This window comes from Pangasianodon hypophthalmus, chromosome 8, assembly GCF_027358585.1.
Source record: "Pangasianodon hypophthalmus isolate fPanHyp1 chromosome 8, fPanHyp1.pri, whole genome shotgun sequence".
In the NCBI taxonomy this organism is placed as follows: domain Eukaryota; kingdom Metazoa; phylum Chordata; class Actinopteri; order Siluriformes; family Pangasiidae; genus Pangasianodon; species Pangasianodon hypophthalmus.
In genome coordinates this window covers 19,797,261-19,814,055 of record NC_069717.1, presented here as the reverse complement: position 1 = coordinate 19,814,055, position 16,795 = coordinate 19,797,261, and the positions used below count along the sequence as shown (strand labels likewise).

The 16,795-nt window shown below is 37.8% G+C and overlaps 1 protein-coding gene across 1 annotated transcript in view; it reads right to left on the bottom strand.

The window, feature by feature from the left end:
• LOC113533655 (dedicator of cytokinesis protein 3-like) overlaps positions 1–16,795 on the bottom strand; it is a 67,404-nt gene that overhangs the window by 38,895 nt on the left and 11,714 nt on the right. The window contains exons 7-15 of the mRNA XM_026925932.3: positions 15,047–15,131; positions 13,328–13,369; positions 13,068–13,210; positions 11,459–11,540; positions 11,266–11,326; positions 3,991–4,138; positions 3,812–3,900; positions 3,557–3,682; positions 1,519–1,643 (exon numbers count right to left, since the gene is read on the bottom strand). Coding sequence (XP_026781733.3) covers positions 1,519–1,643; positions 3,557–3,682; positions 3,812–3,900; positions 3,991–4,138; positions 11,266–11,326; positions 11,459–11,540; positions 13,068–13,210; positions 13,328–13,369; positions 15,047–15,131 — 901 coding nt within the window. The remainder of the gene's footprint in view (positions 1–1,518; positions 1,644–3,556; positions 3,683–3,811; positions 3,901–3,990; positions 4,139–11,265; positions 11,327–11,458; positions 11,541–13,067; positions 13,211–13,327; positions 13,370–15,046; positions 15,132–16,795) is intronic.

The window sequence follows — 16,795 nt, the reverse complement described above, 5'->3', positions numbered from 1 at the left end:
TTTAATATTACAAATATTGCTCTAATTACCAAGATGGATTTGGTGTGCGACTATTTTGAAATGTCAGTGGAGGTCGCATTCAAACGGCACATTTAACTATTTAGCTATTTTAGTCTTGAAACTATTCTGACGTGTAACACTAGGCACAGCAATTCAACAATAAAAATAGACATTTTTCATATCGTCAGGTTTTTTTCTATGACAATTAGTGGTTTAATTTTAAAAACCTCTCATATTCCCTTCAAACCCTATCGAAAGGTCTGTTCTGTGTACCGGTTTTCTGGATTTTAAATACTTCTGAAGGTAAAGTCAGAGGTTTAGATTTGAGACAACAGTGGAACGGTTTAAAGAGAAACAGAGCACGTCAGTCTACTTAAAATCACTGTGCGTAAAATGGCTAAACAGTTTACAGTAATGCTGACTGCGTCCCAGGCCTCCTCGCCCTACATCAGTGTTTGACCTCACTAATGCTCTTAGTGAGCTGAATGAACACAAATCCCCACAGCCATGCTCCAAAAGCTAGTGGAAAGCCTTCCCAGAAGAGTGGAGCTTATAATAACAGCAAAGGGGAACTAAATCTGGAATGAGATGCTCAACAAGCACAAATGACTATGTTCTGGTCAGGTGTCCACAAACATTTTGCCATATAGTGTATGTTACTGGGATAATAAAGTGTTACAAATGTTATGTAGAAGATCAAGGCTTGTGGTCGCAGAAGATTTGACCATTATGACCATTTGGGGTTTGCACCAAAAGTTTTGGAACCCCTGTTCTATATAGACTATCGACTTTTCACTCTTATCTTTCACTTCATTTAGACAGTACAGTTTATGGTTGTCGATGTTTAGTATATAATTTCTTGTCTATGAACTTGAACTTTTCTCTTGCTTTATTGGGATAGTCCAGTTAATAGCTCTTAATAGTTTTATAGATCTATTGACTATTAACTCATCCCTAGCTCTATCACAGTTTCACATTCAGTTTATGTGGACTCTCATGGTACAATGCATGACAGGTTACTAAGAATCAGCTGAAAGGCTAGTTCATGACAGTCTATAGATTGTTAGAATTGTCTAAAATGGGCTATTCATATGAAGTGTTACCCATAACTATAGTGCCTGCACTAAATTAGAGCCTTAAATGTTTTATATTGCAATGTTTAATTCCTCTTTTTGTTTGTGCACTGATGTAAATGCAGTCTATAATTTTCTAAGATTTAAATATGTGAAACACAGAGGGAACGAGAGAGAGAGAGAGAGAGAGAGAGAGAGAGAGAGATCAGCTAACGTTCTGATGCTGCCGCACATTATTAACAACATTCCATAATGTGACAAAATGTCTGACACGTCTAATTATTATCTAATGTGTCAATCACAGCTATACTAATTAGACAAATACAAATACACAACAGCTCCGCAGACTACTGTGTTATAAGAAAAGACTGTTTTTACCCCAGTATACACACACACACACACACACACACACACACATACATACACACGTTTATGTTAGACTTACTTTTAGTGTTTCTCCATCTGCATACAGCACGTACACAGTCACCTCGATATTCTTCTGCACGCTCTTCCCTCCTCTCTCAAAGTCACCACGCTCAAGGGTCAGATATATATCATTTCGGCTGTCCCCTGAGCGCGCGCGCGCACACACACACACACACACACACACATTAAATAATGAAACACTTCCTATTGTTATTCACTACAATAATAATAATAATAATAATAATAATAATAGTGTCATTATTTTTATTTATTTATTTATTTTCCCTCCCCAAATCTTCGATTACCAAGTTTAAATGTGACATGGACATGTACAGTGTATTGAATAAAAGGGAAGGAATTCAATACTATATAACTTGGTAAATTTTCTTTTTCGTTTTATACGAAATAAAAAAATCAAAAACATTCACATGGTTTAGTATGGATGCTCATCTATTACAATGAGAAAATGTTAATTAAGAAATGCAACACTCATCAAATCAGATTATTTATTTGTTTGTTTGTTTACTTAGTTAATGACATTAACTTTATAGCCATGTTTAGTCATGTAACTGGACTGGACATAACCTATAATCAGATCACATGTTTTAATGTATGATAATTCATATATAATCTATATAATCTAGTGGGAAGAGCAACCAAAAGAGGCAGCGATGCTTCTTTGCGTGGGCTTGTTGAGGGGCAGTAGGTTGTGTGTAGTCTCTCTAATGTCTCTATAGGTGTTTTAATGCATGTAAGGACATAACACAAGAAGGTGTTCACTAGCTCTGTATCTTTAATAACGCTAACTGTTGTTATTAATATAATAAAAGAGCGAGCTGGTGTGGCACTGAATGTGCCTTATTGTCACAATTTTTTAGATTTTGTATTACACAGGGACTAACTGGCTGTGTAATGTCATTCTGATTCTTTACAAATTTCCATCACGACTCAACGATGCCAAAACATGTCTCCATGCATATGGCTTAAGCTCTTGTCTAATGAAATATGGAAATATCAGAATGCTGTTGTGATCAAAGGTTATGCTCATCTTACAAACTAAAATAATCTGCATGGACCAACAGGGTGTGCATAAATATAATGGAAATAAAGCTTCCAATATATAAAAACACCAAAAAACAAACAAACAAAAAAAAAGTATGCACATATGTATGTGAGAATCTCACAATAAACCTCAGTTTTCAAAGCAACTATTTTCTATCTTCTATAACCTCTGAACTGAACGTGATGCTCCTTGCCTGACATTTATCTATTCCTTGTGTAGCAGTGACTGTGCATCTCGTTTGCAATAATCCCTGTACTAACCAAATGTTTGTAAGCAATAACTATGGAGCTCGGAGGCTGACAAAAGTATTTGAATATGAATTTTGTATTGTTGAATTATACACATGTCACATTAAACAATATTCCTTTTTTTCCTGTGGCGTATTTAATAAATTTGCATTTTTACAACATTTTTTTCTTTTCTTTTTTGAACTTGCTAGGGGTTTAGATTTGCCTTTAAAAACAACTCATTTGAAATTTCAAGATTTGAAATTTTAAAGATCAGCATGCTAGATACAAATCTAAAAAAAAAAGTAAATCTCATAAATAGATTTTATGTAAATTAGAGAAATATAGATTGAAAGGGAAATAGGGGAATGATTTCGGAGTGGTTAAATAAAAAAAAACTTTGATATGTTCCACTCAAACAGCTAGTTTTCTACAGTGATGTTAAACACTCAATGTCCAGCCTTACTACTCAGGTAAAATTCTAGCTAGTTATGCTATGCTAACATTAGCTTGCTGACAAAGTTACTGTATCTGTGTAGCTTTTTCAGTAGGACATTAAAAAAAAAAAACTGGTATATAATGTACACAATAATTGCTGGTATATAATCAATTTCTAAAACTAATTTGGCCCAGTGTTTTTGGTGAATGATTGGAGATTAATGTAGCACTTTCATAAAGAGCTCTTTAAAAAAGAGAGAGGACTGAGTATTATGTGTCTGGTCAATAAATGAAAACAAACACCTATATCAAACATCTGCCACTCCTACCTGGTAGAATGACATCAGGAAATCCAAGTTTACGTGTAAGAGTCACAGCCCCATTGAACAGCGTCTGGTTTTCTCTTCGCAAGGCATCTAGATCACCGCGGAAAAGCTGCAGAGATACTATTAGACCTAAAATAAAACACACAAAGAGAGATGAAAACTGAAGAGGTTTTTTTTTTTTACCTTTTACTGGAATTTGCTTTGGGGCAGCACATCTCCAGTAAATGGCATCTGCCATCAGTATTTCCTTCAAATTACCATAATTGGTGCTTGGGGCTGAGTATTTCGTGCTAGACTTTCGGATGATGTTCTCATGGATCTGATACCACTCACTTTCATTGTTACAGCTAAAGAAAAATAAACAGGAATATTAAACATATGAGGACGGCTCTTACAATAGCACGTATATACACTTGCAAACACTTGCACACACTCACGTGTAGATTTTTAGCACAAAGTCCTTCTCCTCTTTTGGGTCTGTGATGGAGCTGAAGACATCACTCATGGCCAGCGCAGCACAGCCATATGGTCTTCTGTACTGTACATGTGGGGGGCCCTTCTTTGAGTCATTTAGCAACATACGACCTTCACACACAGAACAGATCAATCATTTCACCATGAAACATGCAAAATAATACATCAAAAGCAGGGAGTCTTGGCACTAAGTCAATATTCAGTATTTGAAACACAACACAATGTTTCTTGATTTTGGCTCTGTACTCCAGTAGACTGTTTTTTTTTTTTTTTTTTTTTTTTTTTTTTTTTTAAATGATTTTTTCAAACACTTTGATTCAAATGCTTACAGTATATATTGACACCAGCAGGGATAATGGACCTTTTTATACACAATTAGCAGTCTATGCCTGCTGAGTCGTGTCTCAGCCAGCGTCATTACTTCATGCACAAGAGAGCGAAGGGAAGGTATAAAGGTTTAAACCAAACAAATGCCAATTCCAGTAAAACAGGCTATCATAAAGCTAATCTGAGACTATGGGCCTTATTCATCAAAGTTGCATATGTTAGCATATCTGTATGACCAAACTCACATCTGGTCGCAGTCCATGGAAATTTGAGCATAATGTTTTTAACAATCTGAAAAATTCTTGATTTGTAGTTAAATAATCAGAATCAATATTGTCCATAATTATAGCAAGCGTAGCACAAAGAGTGGAATAAGTAATAATAATAAAATTCAAATAATGTTAATAATCACTAAGACTCTTGCACTGAAATATAGGTAACGGAGTTTAGTGTCAATATGCAGACTAATTTGCAAATTTGAATCAGAATACACATATATGGCTCTTTATCAGCTTTATTAGTCCTTTAACTGAGAGCATGTCCATTGGAAATGGAGTCTTGGGCTATTCAAAGACAACTGAATATCATTTCATATTTTTTGAAGTTAATATATAATTTCATATTATTATTTCATATTAACAGCAAAACATGACAGACGCCAGACTAGGGGGCGTGAGCTTTTGTCCAAGCAGGTGAGATTGTTTCATCATTTACTCTCAAATCACTGCTTGTTTTGATGTTTTTATGACAGTTTCATAAATCAGATCTGTTCATATATTTCAATTGCTGGATAGATAAAGGACGGTATCCATAATGGAGGCATAGCTGTGTGAAAGAATGCTACGAAGATTATTCATGACAGTGAAGTACCATTACAGTGTATCTCTCTGTCTGGATCAAAGGGTTTCTCAGAGTCTCAGAAACAGAAAGATTTTTTTCATTTTTAAAGTTTGATTAAAGATTTAAAGTTAAAAAATCTTTTACATTAAATCAATTCAATGCCATTATACTTGTATAGAGCTTTTAACAAAGAACATTGTCCCAAAGCAGCGTCTTCTGGGGTGACACAGTATAGTGGAATTACAATGGGAAAACAATTGAAAAGAATAGAAAAGGCAAGAAGTACTTAGTCTGTTCAATAGATGTTTGGTATTGTGAATAAAAATCCCAGGACAATCTTTATGATTACAGCAATAGTTCAAAGGAGGTACAAATCTACAGTATTCAGGTAAGGTTAGTCGCTGGAGGAGTATAACCAGGAACCGCTTAGTCAGGGGTGTATTACACTCCTGTGCAGAGTGTGCATTGATTATCAAGTACTTAACCAGGTGACCAAGAAATTCAAATATACCCTGTCTTTGGTACCAGCCACACAGTGGAACCAAATTGGCACAGGGTTAAGGGTTCGATTCCTGCCTCCGCCCTGTGTGCATGGAGTTTGCATGTCCTCCCCTACGGGGGTTTCCTCTGGGTACTCCGGTTTCCTCCCCAGTCCAGAGACATGCGTTGCAGGCTAATTGGCATCTCTAAATTGTCCGTAGTGTGTGAACGAGTGTGTGTGTGTGTGCGCGATTGTGCACTGTGATGGGTTGGCACCCTGCCCGGGGATAGGCTCCACACACCCCATGACTCTGTGTAGGATAAGCGGTACAGAAAATGGATGGCTAAGTGGAAAACTACCATCTCCACAGCCATGGGTCTCTATAAGTATCACATGACGCCATATGGCCTGGCCAGCAAAGCCACCGTGTTCTAGTTGCTCATCAGTGAGATGTTCCACACAGCCTCCACGGGTATGCAGTGGTGTACGCTGATGACATTGTGGTGTATTACTGCAACCTGGAGGAGAATGTGGGTCATGTGATTTCCATGTTGATGTGAGTTATGAATCAAGATGCTGTCCTAAGTGATAGCAGGAATTTAACCGTTGATGAATGTTGATCCTATTCTCTGCTGGAAGTAAATCCCCCATTTTCTCCCCAATTTGTTCATCTGCCAATTCCTACCCACTAGCCAGCTCTCCTCTACCATACGGCAGCTACCAACTGTACTTCCTCTAAGACACATGAAGCCAGCCACGGCATCTTTTTGAACGGCTGCTCACAGGGCAGTGTAACATTCTGAGGAAAACACTATCTGCACTCTTCTGTTAGGTCACAGATGCCCATCAATGGTTAGTGACACTGTGATTGACAGGGGAGAGAGAGTATACAACCCATTTCACCCAGAGACCACAGCCAATTTTGCTCCCTTGGCACCCTTTGGCATTGCCAAGATTCAATCTTGCAATCTCCTGATGATAGGGCAAATGATTTTCTGTTGTGCCACTGGGAGTCAAGTCTAGGAAATTTGATAACATAACTCCTAGGACCTGCTGTGATTTGTGATAAATTAATTAATTTTATTAACACATTTTTCATATTTTAGTAGTAATTCTGAAAAAGCTTTATATTAAGAAACCAGTAAGGAAACTACAGGGTGTCCCAAAAGTCTCCACACATAGTGGAAAATTAACACTTTTTGTGTTAATGTCTGCCAAATTTTTTTTTATACCAGGTTAATATAATTTTTTTTTCAGATAGCCTTTAAGAATGCCTATGACAAAAGAAGAACGTACTGAAATCATTCTCATGGCTGGATCGGGAAGCTGTCACAAGGTTGCGATGGACTTTAACATTAAACATGGCAAGCACAATACACACGACACTGTTCCCAAACTTATTAACAAATTAAAAAAGACTGGAAGTGCTGCGGACCAACCGAGAAGTGGACTTCCACGAACATCCACTGACAAAGTCACAACCGACGTGGTGCTGGCGTACATAGTCCCCTATGTATGGAGAGTTTTGGGACACTCTGTATATATGAAGCTCCTTTACATGGACAGCAACCCCTGCAGGAAAATGATGCTTTCAGGTCCTTGTTCCATTCTCCAATTACAACCATACCAACAAACATGGGTTAGGGCTGAGACTGGACAGTGATTGCATTTCAGTATGGCACTGCTGCAACGCAATGATGAAAGCGAAATGCAATGCACCTGGGAATTACATTCACTTCTGATGGAAGTCAGCATTTAATTATTAAAAAAGCCATAACCTGCTCATTGTTTTTTCAAAGAGAGATTAAGTTACTTAAGAGCAATGCAATGGTTTTGCTTTCCAGTGTGTAAAGTATGTCACTAATGAAAAGCAATACATTTTGGGTATTGTATTTCACAGTGAAATGCAATGAAGCTGCATGGATTGCTTTTAAAAGCAGATTGCAATCACTTTTGACACACATTCGGCATTTAATTATTGAAAAAAATCCCTTGTTGATTAATGAGATAAAGCAACAAAAGAGCAATGGAAATGAAGGTCTTGCTTTTCCTGCGAGTCACTAATGGAAAGAAATACTGTGTGTATTGTATTTCATGTTTTTTTTTTCCACTGGTCAAATTACATTTCGTTCTCGTTCGGTGTCTTCTTCATATAAAAGAAGTACTTCTCTCTTGTCTGAATTAAGTAGGAGGACGTTACTCTGGATCCAGTGTCTAATGTCTTTTACACATTCCTCAACTTTAACTGCTAGGTAACTTCTAAAGTTGAAGGTTTTACATACATAGCCAATCCTAAGGGAGGAGTCAATTATTTATAACAGAGCTTCAATTGCTTCTTGTAGTATTTCTTTAAGAAAATGCCCAGGTATCGGATCTACTACTCAAGAGAAAATCAGTAAAATGATTTCAGTATGTTTGATTTGGGTAAAGAATTCCAACTGTTCCACTTATTATACTGGTTTCTACATTTTTAGATTGTCTGAAATTCATACTCTGAATTTTTGGTCTACTTTTTTTCAATTTTATCATAGAAACAATTCATAAAGTCATTACTAAAACATGCTACATTGATGTATGTGCTTCTTTAATTTTGCTACTGTACTATATGAAGGATTATTTGTGTTGTCTTCAATTAGGGAGAAGAGATCTTTCCCCCACCTCTAAATATTTTTCCTTTAAGTGGGGCAATATTATCTAGCGTGGAACAAAACATTGACTCTAAGCAATTAGTTATAAATAATTGTTATGCCTCCTCCTCAGCTAATTAGACAAGGCTGATGTATATTACTGTATCCGGGAGGACTAACCTCATTTAAAGCTACATACTTATTTGGTGTAAACAAAATCTGTTAAACAACAGAGTACACTAAATCCCTGATCAATTATATTTTCATTTATAATAACGGTTTTAAATGTAAGAGATTTAATATTTAGATAACAGTACATTATATTCAATGTGAATGTGCTTTGAGACTTACACGGGATAGTAGGTCATTGTTAGGATAGTAGGAAATAGCCAATTGTTAGGATAGTAGATTCTGTGTTTTCTTTCTACATCTTAGCTGCCAAAAGTGGCTGGATAGCAGATGCCCTCATTACCACCTTCCATTGTAGCTTGTGAAAAGAGGTGCAGGCTGAGCTGTCAAGATGTCTCCTTGTCCCTGTATCTCATCTAGCTGGCCAATTGGTTGGGCAACTTGATGCATGAATGAGAATGCCAGAGAAAAAACAGGCTGTCTCATAAAGAAAAGCTGAGGTGGTTTCTGTACTGTGGGGGCTCACGCTCACCAGGAAAGACCACATTCACATCCTTGAGTGAATAATTCCATGTCTGACATATTCCATGTGCATGTAGTGCACCTATAATAGAACACTAATCAGGCTGTTGCAGGTACAATTGATTTGGGAACAGTGACGAGCTGAATTTATCTCTACCTGGTCTGAGACCTTTATATTCCTGGGAGACCCTGCGGTTATATTTCACAGCCTTAACATACAATCTGTGTTTAAGTAGTCTAGCCAAAACTGCTCTCCTATGATGAATGTGCCCCTTCAAATCTGTGAAACAACAAGCCAGTGGAGAATAATGCATATAATCTGGTTATACACATCTTCTGCTGCAGGGCGTCCCATAGGCTCACTACTGGTTCAACAATAAGCCAGGTTGCAGAAGTGAACCCTGTCAAGTTTATCCCCCACATAAAAAGAAAACAAACAAACAAAAACTCAATTCACATTTGTTTGTGTTGTGTTTTGTGTGTGTGAGATTTGTGCCAGTTTGGTGTTTGGGATATTATAATAGCTATATTTCAATGAGGCAATGACATCAAAGTGTGCTATATTTTTTTATACAACACAAATATGAATAACTCTTGGCCATAGATTTAGTTAAAATATAGTTGGTATAACACACTATCTGCCAAAAGTATGTAGACACCTGACAATCACATGTGTTCGTATTTGTTGAACGTCACATTCCAGATTAGTTCCCTTTTGCCGTTATAATATCCTCCACTCTTCTGGGAAGGCTGTCCACTAGATTTTGGAGCGTGGCTGTGGGGATTTGCTCATTCAGCCACAAAAGCATTAGTGAGATCAGGACCTGATGTTGGGTAAGGAGGTCTGGGGTGCAGTCAGCGTTCCAATTCATTTCAAAGGTGCTCAGTGGGGTTGAAGTCAGGGCTCTGTGCAGGCCACTTGAGTTCTTCCACTTCAACCTTGGCAAACTATGCCTTCATGGATCTTATATTGTGCACAGAGGCATTGTCAAGCTGGAACAGGTTTGGACCCCTGAGTTCCAGTGAAGGGAAATATTAAAGTTACAGCATATAGAGACACCCTTTACAATTGTGTGCTTCCATCTTTGTGGCAACAGTTTGGAGAAGGCCCACATATGGCGTGATGTTCAGGTGTCCACAAACCTTTAGCCATATAATGTATCTCAACAACCAAACCAGCACAAATTACAACTTTATCAGCACAAGTCAATGCAAACAAATGCCATAATTGACATTGTATTCAGTTTCTTTTTAAGATGGTGTGCCAACTTCACATACTGTAAATCAGAACGAAATCTAAAGCCTCAAGCTATCCTGCACAGGCCTTACAGAGTTTCCGGTATCTGAAAGCAACACCACCATTTTAGTTAAGGTAGATCAGTTTTCTTAAGCTTGCTGTCTCATCCTACTTATAGGCCTTGACCGTAGAATCAATAGAGACAGCTGAGGCTCTCTTTCATCATGTGTTCTACTATATTAGACTGTTGGGTGACCTTGTGTCAGATAATCCCAGGTCATGCAACATAGTGGGTGTTACCATGAATTTTACCTCTTACTTCTGAGGGATCTCTGGCTCTATGGTTTCATGTAGTAGAAAGAAAGATCTTGCCTATGGATTTAGTGCCTTTTTGAGACATATTTTCTTGTTATTTTCTTAGTCTTAGTAAAGTATTCATATTGAATTTTGTTGCCATTATGTTCAAATAAACATCAAATACGAGTCTAGTATTCTGTGTATATATGGATACATAAATAGTCTTGTGATTATCACATCAATAATTGCAAATTCTGTGTAATTTAACAATATGGCTTCAACCCTCAATATCTGGCAGCTTATAATGTACCACTTGATCCAGCACGTCCATTCTTTTCATAATGAACTGCTGTGATTACATCAAACTGTATATATCAGACATTGGCACTAGACTTAATACTGCTCTTTGCTTGAGCAGATACTAAACAAAGAAAAATAGGCTTTAGGTCAGGGTCAGAACCACACATAACTAAGACATGCCTCTGTTTTATTTAAACTCCACCCCGCATGCATATCTCCTTTCAGTATTAACTTCTCACTATGTATGTGTAACTCAATACTGAATACAGCCATATGTGAATAACTCAATATAGATGTGAAAAGCCTCAAATTAAAGCTGACATACTACACTTGAATCATGTTTCAGCTAAAATCAGATGTGCTGGAGTACAAAGCCAATAAAACTAAATTCATGTCATCATCCAAATACATACTGACTAAACCGACTAAACCGGGAGATCAGGGATCAAATGAAATCTCGGATTTGTCAAAAGCTTACCAATTCTAATGACGTGTGCAACAATATACAGCTCTTTTTTGAGATCCTTTGTGCTCAAATCCTAGAAGAAAAATGTTACTGTTTACAAGAGGATCAAATGTAACAAACATCAGTGTATGAAAATCTGTTTCTAGGAAATAATCCAGAAATTTCATACATACAGCCAAACACTACCAATGAAATGCTTTCTTACCATAAAAAGAGTACAGAGTCTATCCACTTTCTCAGGATTCTGTGGCCCTCCATTTTTGTTCAGCTTTACTAGAAATCTTTCACTGAAATTACAAATATTCTCATTAAGCACACAGGAGACATGAGAACTATAAGATTCATGGTTAGTCTGAAGTTTATCCACATCTCCAAAATCATAATTAGCCAGCTAGAACAAAAAGAAATGAGTTTTGTGCTCTCTAATGAAGCTAGGTTTGAAATCTAACTTGAACCCGATCACCACAAACATAAGATTGAATAACATCCAACATTCCTAGTGATAGCACATGTTTAGCTGCATGAACAATCATGGCTCTCATCAGGTAAGTCATCCCACTTCTTCATTCAAGGAAGTGAATTCAGATGACCGTATAGACTGGAAAAGGGGTAAGTTATTATAGTGTCATTTGGGGTAACATAAAAATAAACAAACCTATCTAGATAAACCAATAAAGTAGAATGAGCTAAGATAGTAAGTTAGCAAATGTTGTTTTTGCATGACATACAACTAGCTAAGATAATCACTAGCTAAGTCTTAGGATTCTGTTGACTAGCCTGGGTTGGTAAGCTCGCACAACGCTAGTACAGAAGCACAAACGATATTTCAGGCCAGTTTTTCAGTTTCATCTAGCCACAATGCTTTCTGTATTCAATAGTCAGTCCTCAATTATTTTGGCTGCAGGTTTAACTTTATTATAGCAAATATTAGCATTAGCTGCTTGTCATGGTTGCGCCAAATATGGAGCAGGACTACGACTGCCGTCAGCCACTGCACATCATATGATCATGACTCTCACATCACATAACTGCTCGAATCTGATTCACGTTTATATTTAATGAGCACTAGTATGTAAGTCACGCCTTGTATAGCACTTGTTGTCTAGCTTTTGTCGTCATTGTCGGTCGTCGCTGTCTCCTATTCATGTTGCGTTCATGTTATTTGCCACTCCTCGTTTTTGTTTCATGATCTTTATTTTTCATGTGTTTTCACTTATAATAAACTAAATCTACACTTGCATCTACCTCCTCCACCATTCCCTGACACTGCTAAGTAATTCTTTTGGCACTGCATAGTAACTTGCATAGTAAATGCCCACTTGTTGTGCATTTAAATAAATTTAACATCTAATTAGTAATACACAGTACAGCTTAAGAAACATTTCATTAAATTAAGTATTAATTAATTAAGTTCATACGGCATGTCATTTATGGTTAATTGAACAGGGATGTGTATGGATTACACTATTACGTATACACACACTAAACTCGATTCACATTCCGTCAGTCAGATGTTTAGCGAAGTTATCTCCTCTGAGTCATTCAGCTGAGTAGTGTCCTAAAATCAATATTTTATTCCCTCCAAACGAAGTAGAGCCACTATTCTGAATGTTCTGTGCCACTCTTGGGCCCCTTATACACACTGCAATATTAATGAGCTCTATATTGATGGTGGAACAGTGATCTACAGCAAACTGAAGCTACTTCATGTATTCAAATTGCTACCACATGATACTGAAGACATCTGGAATTTGGATCCCACAATCTATCTTGTTTGGCTTCCAGTTTTCATGATGCTTGTGCATGACTCCTACCTGATGAATTTGTTCTCACGGGCATCGTAGAGACTAAAAAACACCTCCACGTCTTCATTGATGCTGTTATACGTGAAGTTTTTTAGGTTGAGAAAGAGATGGTGAGCAATTGGTACCCGGTAGCCATCTCCATGACGCTGGCCCTGAAAAAAAAATCACATGCAGATTTCCTGTGAATATGTACATGTATTTTAACAATTTAATACTGCCAAATTGGTGTGTTAAAAGTAGTGTAAAGTAACAGTAGTGTGAGTTCAAACCTGTGCTGTACTTGATTGACCACAATGTCTGTTGGAGGCATGCTGAGGAAAAAAAGACACAAGATTTGTGTGAATTGTGTGAATATCTCTGGGTATAAGTGGATCCATGAGCTTTCTTCATTCCCAAAATCACGAGAAGGTAGGGCTGGCAGTGGTTGAATGGATAATGGCTGAACAACAAATCCCATGTTTATTTATTTATGTATGTATGTATACTTGAGCAAGGCCCTTAACCACATCTGCTCCAGGGGCGCCGTATCATGCCTGACCCTGCGTTCTGACCCCAGCTTCCTAGTAAGCTGGGATATGTGAAAAACTGCATTTCACTGGCTCTGTACTCGTACTCTGCACAATGACAATAAAGTTGAATTTAATCTAATCTAATAACAACGAGTCGGAATGCTTGTATTAATGTGGTATTTAGGGTTTTTTTTTTAATAAACGTATAAAACCTTGCGAAAATCTGTTTAATCTTTTTTATTATGGGCTACTTCTGCAGACTCATTCATTCATTGATTTTCCTTCCTTCCTTTTTCCCCAACCACAGATTCCAGGAGCAACTCCTCTTGGATGATCCCCATACATTACCAAGCCAACTGTGAAATACACACACACTGATCTCCTGGGAATTTCACACACAACAGTCTCTAGATTTTACACAGAATAGTGTGAAAAACAAAAAACACATTGAGTGAGCGACAGTTCTGTGGGTGGAAACAACTTGGTGACAAGAGAGGTCAAAAGAAGATGGTCAGATTGGTTCGAGCTGCCAGGAAGGATACAGTAACTCATATAACTCTTATACGGCTCCAGACTAGACAGTTGAAAATCACCTGGTCTTTTTCCAGTCTTCAGCTGTCCAGTTTGGGTGAGTCCGTGCCCATGATAGCCACAGATTCTTGTTTTTGCCTGACAGGAGTAGAACCTGATGTGGCCTTCTGGTGTTGTAGCCCATCCACCTCAAGGTTTGATGTGTGTTCTGAGATGCTTTTCTGCTCACCATGGTCGTAAAGAGTGATTATTTGAGTTACCAAGCCAACTGTGAAATATGTATGGGTCCTGGGTCTGCCCCAGGGTCTCTTGGGGACGTGTCTGATGCAGCTCTAGCAGGAGCTGACCAGGGGGAATTCATTGTGAAGTGCCAAAACCACCTCAACTGGCTCCTCTCAATTCATAGGATAAGTGGCTCTGAGGACCTCCAAGATTGTTCCTCAGCATATCACAGAGAGTAAGCCCAGCTGAGGAACCTCATTTCCACCATCTCTACTCTTTTGGTCATCATTCACAGCTCATGACCATAGGTGAGAACAGGAGTGTAGAACTGCCAGTAAACAGAGAGCTTCATTCACAATCTGGAGCTCTCTTTTTCCATGACTCATTAAAGTGTTTGTCTTAATTTTTTTTTGCTTATGACAACTGGTTGTGCAGTTGTCAGACATTCTGTGTTTGTACTGGAAAACTGTTAATAGGAGCTCAAATTTTTATTTCATTGTGTTACAGTGTAATGTGCTCCAGTCTCAGCATGTTCAGTAATCTTAAAAAGTGTGATTACTGGAAATAGTAACAATAATAAGAATATTATTTCTGTGGGTGAACACACACATACACACAGACACAGTCACACCTTCATGCACTTACACCCCACAGAGTATATTCAGCTTGCTGTACATATGCTCTCATTCTAGTACAATCTGTCAGACAGCTTGGCCAATCACTCACCATCTTGTAGAGGTCAGATACACTGAACTGGTCTGGATCCACCATCTCAAACTCTTTTCTTGGTACTAGGTCTAAACCCAGGTGTCTATAACAGAGGAGAGGGAATGAGAAAGAGAGACAGTTAGGTGTAGTCTATTAATATTGTCCAAGATATCCTAACGCCACAGAACATAAGTATACATTTTTTCCAGTTCTGAAAATGAACATGGAATAGTGACTAAGAAATTGAGCAAATGTATTATTTTGTATGATATACTTTGAGGATAGGTTCCAAAATAGCATAAAATACAACTTATGGATGGAGTTTCAATCCTCCCTGTACCATCTGCCTCTGTGTCCATGTGGTTCTATAAAACACAAATTGCCACCATTTATTTGCCAGGAGGAAGTCGAAGAAAGAAGGTAGGAGGGACTGAAATATTTCCTGTTGCTAAGCAAAATTGGGCTACAAACCTGCAGCATGGCTGATAGTGTTATGATCAAGTGTGTAGTATTGGTTTTAGGTTTCAGTAGTAGGGGTACAATCCCTCTTTCCAATCATTGTAATTATAAGAATCAGAAAGTTGTGAATAAAGTTAGTAAGATAATTTAATGTCCAGTATAACAAAGCACATACAGTATGATACATGCTATATATATATATATATATATATATATATATATTCAGTTAATGTCCACATCAAACATCAGAATGAAGAAAAAGTGTGATCTTTGTGACTTTTACTGTGGCATGGTTGTTGGTACCAGATGGACTGGTTTGAGTATTACAGAAACTGCTGATCTCCTGGGAATTTCACACACAACAGTCTCTAGATTTTACACAGAATGGTGCGAAAAACAAAACACATTGAGTGAGTGACAGTTCTGTGGGTGGAAACAACTTGGTGACAAGAGAGGTCAAAAGAAGATGGTCAGATTGGTTCGAGCTGCCAGGAAGGATACAGTAACTCATATAACTCTTATATGGCTCCAGACTGGACAGTTGAAAATCACCTGGTCTTTTTCCAGTCTTCAGCTGTCCAGTTTGGGTGAGTTGGTCCCCATGATAGCCACAGATTCTTGTTTTTGCCTGACAGGAGTAGAACCTGATGTGGTCTTCTGCTGTTGTAGCCCATCCACCTCAAGGTTTGATGTGTGTTCTGAGATGCTTTTCTGCTCACCACGGTCGTAAAGAGTGATTATTTGAGTTACTGGAGACTTCCTGTCAGCTCAGACCAGTCTGGTCATTCTCTTCTGATATCTCTCATCAACAAGGTGTTTCAGCCTGCAGACCCTCTGGATACAGGGTGTTTTTTTTGTTTCCATACCATTCGGTGCAAAACACTAGAGACTGTTGTGTGTGAAAATCCCAGCAGCTCAGCAGTTTAAAGTCTAAAGTTACAGAGGTCACACTCTTCCCCCGAGATCGCACTGGTCATGCCCTAACAGCCAGCTTGGCTGCCTCATTGCTATGTTTTTGTTCTATTGCTTTTGTTCTAATTTCCGAAAGATTGCTTTTGTTCTAATTTCCGAAAGATTGTTTTTGTTCTAATTTCCGAAAGATTGCTTTTGTTCTAATTTCCGAAAGATTGTTTTTGTTCTAATTTCCGAAAGATTGCTTTTGTTCTAATTTTCGAAAGCCTTGATTGTGGAACTGTATTTCTTACATATGACTACTCATATACAGTTACATGATCATTCAGGATCATGGTATCACAGTGAAGACACTTAATTCACTGATAGAAAATAGCAAAATATATGGTTGAGAGG